Source organism: Amphiura filiformis, chromosome 11 (genome assembly GCF_039555335.1).
Source record: "Amphiura filiformis chromosome 11, Afil_fr2py, whole genome shotgun sequence".
Taxonomy (NCBI): Eukaryota; Metazoa; Echinodermata; class Ophiuroidea; order Amphilepidida; family Amphiuridae; genus Amphiura; species Amphiura filiformis.
In genome coordinates this window covers 12,741,667-12,749,173 of record NC_092638.1, presented here as the reverse complement: position 1 = coordinate 12,749,173, position 7,507 = coordinate 12,741,667, and the positions used below count along the sequence as shown (strand labels likewise).

The following is a 7,507-nucleotide window of genomic DNA, read 5'->3' as shown; positions in this document are numbered from 1 at the left end:
AGTACCGTATAGACAAATCGGTTTTTTGTTCCGTTTTCGGAGACGAGTTTTCTTTTTACACAATTTGCAAAAACAACGCTTATATATACTCGTACACTTCATTTTGTAACAATAAAAAAATCCCTTTAGACTGAATGTCTAAAGGGATTTTTTTTGTTGGTTACGGTAGACTGTACGACTAGTCTGAGTCTTCATCATGTTCTCCGATGATTTACTCATTTTTAGGCTCGTGGTAGCCGTACGGTTTTACTACATGTTCAAAACTGTGGTACATGTTCTCCGATGATTTACTCATTTTTAGACCCGTGGGTCTAACATGAAGAGTGGAGAAATTATCTAGGTTCAAGTTCTCTAGTGTTTTAGTTAGAAGTGAAGGACTCCAAACCCGGTTGTCATCACTAAGGGTGATGACACCGGATTTTCCGATTATAGTCTCTATAAACTCAAACTTGATAACTTCATAAATTCCACCTTCTTCTAGTTCAACCCACTTTAAAATATTTGGCAATTTTTGCTCTTCATACAATTTTTCAAATATTTGCTTCGTTATGCTTGATTGTTTCACCATTTTGTTCGCTTTTTTATTAATTAGGATTTTCTTAAACTGTTTTTATTTTCAAATCGGGGCTAAAAATAAAAGATGGCTGAAACTAAAATGTCTAAGGTTTACTACAGTCCAAGAGGGTATTGGAAGGGTGTTTCTGCAATAGACAAGCTGGCGAAAGAGGCTGGAGTGACGAAAGAAAAAGCTAGAAATTTTTAAAAAAAGCAGACTCAGTGGCAAATTTACCTACCACCTCCAAAGTACATTCCCAGAGCAAAATTTAACGTAAGTGTACCTAATGAAGTTCATCAAGCCGATTTGTTGTTTCTCCCTCACGACAGACCGAGTATAAAGGAAAAAAGCTTTACAAGTACGCGTTGACTGTGGTGGATGTCGCGAGCAGATACAAGGAAGCTGAGCCTCTGAGCTCGAAGGAATCTGGGGAGGTGGCTAAGGCATTTGAGAAAATTTACTCTCGAGTTTTAAAGTGGCCGAAGCTTCTGCAGGTCGATCCTGGAAAAGAATTCATGGGCAAAGTGAACGAAGTGATGAAAAAGCACAAGGTCGATATCAGAAGAGGGATGCCTGGTCAACATAGAGCTCAGGCAATTGTTGAAAGATTCAACAGAACTTTGGCTGAAAGACTGTTTGGTCATCAGTACTCGCAGGAAATACTGATGGAGGCTCGTGGTCGGAAAAATGTGAGGTCTACCGAGTGGGTGGGTAGGCTTCCGGATGTGATCAGAGCTTTGAACAGCGAAGAGACTCGGCTGATAGGAATGAAACCGGTTGATGATATCAAGAAAAAAAAGATTGAAACGATGTCTTCAGCTCCACAGAAGTTAAAAAATGAGATTGAAATTCCAGGTAACGTGAGATTGAGATATCTTTACGCTCCCGGAGAGTTGGAGGGAGGTGAGAGAAGACGCGCAACCGATCCCATTTGGTCTCTGGAAACTAACACGGTTGATAGTATCGTGAGGACACCGGGTGATCCAATTTTGTACTATTTGTCGAAGGGAGCACCAAAGAGAGCGTTTGTTAGACAGGAGCTTATGATAGTACCCGAGGGTACACAGTTGCCACCGACAGAGTTTTGAAGTAAAATTTCTTATTCAAGTTTTTCAACACAGTAACCGTGTGCATGTGTGTGAATTTTGTCCTCAAGTATGATTCGTTTGTCATCGTGCGGATCTAGGGCAACTTTGTTGATGGTTTCAGTGTACACCTCGTGCTTGTAACTCCTAATCACATTCATCTTTCTCATTAGAGGTTTCTCATCGAAGAGACAACGCTCGTAGTCGTCAAAGGTAATTTTTCTTTCAACGACTGCTTTTTTGCCACCCTTACATCTCTTTTCCTCTTTTCCCTCATGCATTCTGTAAGAGTACAACTTTGCTCTAAGACCAACAAATCCGGTGATTTGCTTTCCTCCGGCTTCGTCTTTGAACATGCCGGGAACTTTTTTGTTCTTTCCGGTCGGAATTTTCGACGGATGATTGACTGGGTAGTTGGATGTGTCAAAAATCTTTTCCACATCATCTGAAATGTCAGTGTAAAAATCCTCAGTCTGAATTTCATAGGTCAGTGAGTCGGTATCAGTCATACAAAGCTTTGCCCTTCCACCATACTTCCTCTTGATGTAATTGTAGTGGAAGTCATACATCTTTGTCTTTGAGATATCCAGGATACTCATTCCGAGATATATTGGTTTGTTGAAGTACAGTTTGATTTTTCTCATGTGAATCGCTACAAGGTTTTCATCAAAGATGGTGTATCGGTCGAAGTTGGGTCTTGAGGTTAATTTCCGAATTTTGGCTAGGCTGGTTACAAGATGGACGTTCACTCTGTTTCGAATGTTTTCCATCGTTTTCCCAAAGACGCTGTTGTTCATCAATTTGAAGAAATCCTTCTCAAACTCCGATTTGGCTTTTGTTCGAAGTCTGGTATTCTTGTCGATGTATGATTTCATGAAGGCTTCCTCTCGGAATTTTATCCCTCTGTGAACCTTGGTCAGTTTGAGACCAAGCTCCAAGTACTGCTTCAGAGCCTCGTGGTGGACGACGTACTTTTCCTTGTCGTTCAGATTCGAAATTAGTTTTTCCACTTTGTTCACGAGGAGTCTTTCCGGAGCTAAGGGATAGTCGTTGTGGTGGTCGTGTAGCTCCTTAGGGTATTCCAGATCCACTTCAAGAATGCATGGGGTTTCACCCCAAGAGTCTAGCTGTTTCGGAGTCATCCACTTGAAATCACCGACCGGGAGCGGTTGACTCATGGCCCATCCGTAGAGGTTGTTTGCGTCAAGGTACTGAATGAACTTGGACTTCTGAGTGGAATCGAAATCGGATCCCATGTATTTATTGTTGGCTTTGGAATGTCTGGTAGATATCATGGAAACCCCACCTCTAATTCCTTTTTTGATCATCATAGCCATGTCATAATCCGTGAGGAGTTCCAATTTTACACCCGTTGTTTTCAGCATGGCGTCGTAGGACAATCCAGGAGCCGTGTAATACCAACAAGGATCCAGTTCGTAGTTTTTCAGGCAGACTTTTCTAAAATTTTCGAACACGTCGGCTAAAAGGAGAACGTCCGACTTGAGATACAGATCGTGGTACTCCCTCATGGTTTTCATCTTGAAGGTATTCCAAACATTCTGCGCGTGCTGATAGCCCTCGTCGGAAATTTCCGATTCGTTGAGCTTGGAATAAAACGCTTCTTTGGAAGGAGACTAGTTTCCTGAAGTTTCTCAAGAGAGTTGACGTGATCGTAAGGGTATACTCCTTTTCTCAGAAGAAGTTCTAACCTTTCATCTTCAAAATATTTTGAAATTTCAGAAAATTTTGAAAGATTCGCTACGAGTTTATCCAAGCCAGCAGACAGAAACTTAAAGCTATCAAGAAACCTGATTTCATATATGATATCGACCGGTTTAATGCAGTTTTTGAGCTGCTCCTAAGAATTCTTTCTTAGGAAATGACACATCAGCTACAGTTGGATTTTTCTTGTCTTTAGGGGTTAGAGGGTCTTCGCAAATATAGCAGTGAGTGTCTTCCTGATCGATAGGATCTCTTTTTGGAACGAAGGAATTTACCACGATTTTTTTGCTAAAAGAGATGTACTTTTCCTCGTTGTTTGGAATACAGTCAATTTCACCCTCTGTCTTACCAAGATTTTTGATGAAAAGGTGGGAGTCATAACCCGAAAGGTTGTGAGCAAGATTGCACTGATTGTGAGCGGCTCCTCTGAATTTTCCAGTAAAGTGACAGTGATCTTTAACGGTGTTACTTGGGGTTAGAGATTTCTTACAAATATGACAGTGTGTGGACTTCTCGTAGATCTTTTGTTCTTTGGGACTAATGATCATATTTTTTGCATGTATGTATGGATTGTTTTCCAGTTTCCAAAACCTGTCGTAAATTTTTTTAATGTTCTCCTCAAGTTTGTTCACGAAAATTTGGGATATGTCCTCATCCTCAGATTGTTTGGTGTATACAACCGGATCTTGAGAGTACACGGAATCATCGAAACACTTGATGTAGTAGCAAAAGCCCGAAGGTTCGTGCTTTTGGTATTTTGTTGTTTTTTGAAGAACTTCTGGCTGACAGGTTTGAATCGGTTTCGTAAAGGATTCAAAGTCGGCGTAGATGACAAATGGGACACTCTGTGACTTGAAAAGGTGTTTAAAATACTGAGTTGGAAAATCACCGTCTTTTGTTACTTTAGACATTTCAATTAACACGGTCTCGTTATTTATACAAACTTCTTCATGCTTTGTTAGACGTTCTTCGGAAGTGTAAGATGTGTAACAGTTTCTGCAGTAATATCGTTTCGCATGTTTTTTATAATCTTGTCCACGCAAAAGTCTGCTCATGCTCTTAATCACGCAATAGTGATTGGTTTCATCACCATTAGAGTTTTTCCCGAAAACAAAAGAAGATCGATGTGATGCTTTCGTCGAGTGATGTTAGGACTCTTTCTTAGAGGAGAGATAAGATATTCATACTTTGTGTCTCTGCACGAACCCTTTGGAGTAAATCCCGCTACATTTATGGAAATTGTTGGATTGTTCCTTTCAAACTTGCCAATTTCTGAAAGAGGAGTTGGAAATTCGATGCCATCCCAGTTGAGGAGATCCGCTTTTGCTTTAAGCTTTTTGTCAATCCGATTTGGATCTTTGTCAACTGGATTGAGGGTTCGAGTAATAGCCCACTTAAAACACTGATCATCATCATTTTTAAGATTGATAATCGCTTTCTTTTGGCTAGAAATTCTGGAAGTGGAATATATGAAGCTCCTTGCATCGGTTGGTACTTGGCCATGTGAATCTCTAGGGATACGATCTCCTTGAATATCCAACCACTCCCACTGTTTTGGAATGTGGCGATATTCTCTAGAATTTGACTCGTCGTGGTTTCGTAAAATCATCGAGATCCGTACCTGCTAGAATCTCCTTCGTGGTAGAACGAAATGCGCTACTTATAGCATCAGTTTCACCAGTTTGCAGGTTTGTTTTTTTTTTCTTTTTCTTGAGAACCAAAAGAACTTTTTTCTGTCTGTTGTTTGAAAAAAGGCTGATGATGCTTTGCTTGACAGTTGCAAAGAAGGTGTTGGGGTCGTAACCATCGTGTCCACCAATCGTGTACTGTTCGACGAAGTTTTTAAGAGCTGAATCGATCTTTTTGGTCTTGAATGGATGACGAGGTTCTTTGGAAGGTTCCTGGATGTCGAGAATGTTAGAGGAAAGGATGAAATTTTCCTTGAGTTTCTCATTGAGAACATCTTTGCTCAGTTTTGAGTATCCTCGGAGACCGGCATTTTTTGCGAGCGTGTTTAATTCCTTTCTGGTGTACTCTCCTCTTTGCCGTCTTTCTTCATTTTTTGCTTCCTTAATCGCCTTGTAATCCGGAGGAGGCTTGCTGATTAATTTTCTCAGCTCTTCCTTTTTCAGTTTGGAGTATCCTCGGTAGCCATGTTCTTTGACGATTCGCTTCAATTCTGAAAGCGTTGAATGGGGGGTAAAATCGGTAGATCCATCTTGTTTTTATTATATTATTTTTAATCAAATTTATTTTTTTAAACCAGAATATTTATTTTTCTAAATTGATTTTTTCTGCTTTCTTTTTAGCATAATATTTTTTAGAAGCCATTTTATATGATTCTTTGTATTTTAAATATAGCTCTTTCGAATATTTAATCGGATTATGCAGTCCAAGTTCAGTACACAAATTTCCATCATATCGATTAATCATCGTATGATAACCAAAAAATCTATCTGGATTTTTCTTGTAACTAAGTTGAATCCACTGATCCTTGTAAAATACAAACAAATGCTTGTTTTTAACTTTTGACTCGAGAGTAATATTTTTTTCGATATTGTAATATTTTTTAAACGCTTCCATTTTTTATTATAAAATTTTTTTAATATACTAATTTTTTTAAATCAAATTTTGGATTGGTGGTGGGTTAAAATGCAGGGGAGTTTTTTCCGTGTAAATTTTTGGGAGGATTGGGAATCGAGGTGGGAGTGTTTTTTTTACACGGAGAAATGAGGGGAAGTTTAAGATTCTGGTGAATTTTCCGTGAGAATTGGTGGATAAAAAATCACAGAAGTTACACAGGTTTCTGTGATTTTACTGTGATTTGAAGAGTGGAGGTTTACACAGCAGTTACACAGCATTTCTGTGATTTTATGTGTAATTTGGTGGTTGGGGTCGATTTACACAGAAAATGACAGAAATGAGTCAGTAGGCCCCTCCCCCTCCTACTGACAATGACAATTTTACATCATAATGAGTTGCATTGCTAGTTTCCCTCCTTCATGAAAATGGCTATCTAAGAAAAAGATTGATAAAACTTGTTATTATAAATTAAGTTGTTTTTGACATGACAGTCTTTTTAATCATGAACTCGGCAGTTTGATACAGCCAACCGCATTTTCTAGCTGTCGACTTTAACGTTATATGTCATGTATTTAAAGACACCCTTTCTCCTCTTCATTGAACTCAACACAGAGTAATGATACCCTCCTTCTACCTAATTAACTAACAGCGTGTAGCTCATCTTGTTTCAAAATGAGGCGTATTGGATTACACTCTGGGCTCCCAGCTTTCAACTGTAATCATGCGCAGTATTTATCCTTTGATTATTAACTAGGTTTGAGAGATCGCTGTCCTGGATTCCTTTACATAAGAGTTTGCACACAGGTCACTTTTGCAATTGGTTAGAAGAAAGATAATTGAATGTGCTGTCGTAAATTGAACATCATTCGGTCTTCGACGGCTTCACTGTAGATTCGTGCGTACAAATGAATAACTTGGTCAATACAAATTGTGTTGATGTTTTATACCACATGCTTGCTCATATGGATACAATAACTGGTTAATAGACTGTTAACGTTAAACTTGAAAAGTCCTGCCAACCTTCTGCAGAAGGCTTAGCGTAAAAGATCTGGCACCAAATGTAGATTCTGTGGTCATCAGGAAACTCTAATGCACGTTTTAAATTCTTGCACTCTTTCTCTCCAACAAAACTGATTAACACGGCGCCAGAATTCGATATTTAACCATCTTCTAAATCATCATAAAAAGGCCACTACCACAACTTCACAGATCTCTTGATAATTACGATATGTTTGGCTTTTACCACCACCATTTGGGATTCTTCCTGTAAATATCCTGGTCTCAAAACGCTGGGCTGATATCGGTTAATAAAACGCATGAACGCAAAATTCAAAATATACCGATCTCATATCAGACATTTTTAAGAACGGCTTCACTTGCAATCTCACATGCATAGAAATCAAGACACGTGGTTTAATACACCTGACGCCATCACAAGATTTTCCCATCTTCTCATTTGTCAAAAGCCAGATCACCACAGGTCAACCAAGAAGTACCCACGCAAACTTGATATCCTCTCTAGTTATACAATTTCTGGAAGGGCGGTCATGAACCAACATTG

The 7,507-nt window shown here is 39.1% G+C and overlaps 1 protein-coding gene across 1 annotated transcript; it reads right to left on the bottom strand.

Moving 5' to 3' along the window:
• Positions 1 to 297: 297 nt before the first annotated feature.
• Positions 298 to 3,179, bottom strand: LOC140163490 (uncharacterized). The gene is made up of 2 exons (XM_072186804.1): positions 1,895 to 3,179; positions 298 to 311 (listed from the first exon to the last, which is right to left on the bottom strand). Exons 1-2 carry the CDS (start codon positions 3,177 to 3,179, stop codon positions 298 to 300), a joined length of 1,299 nt encoding a protein of 432 aa, XP_072042905.1.
• Between the last annotated feature and the right edge of the window lie 4,328 nt (positions 3,180 to 7,507).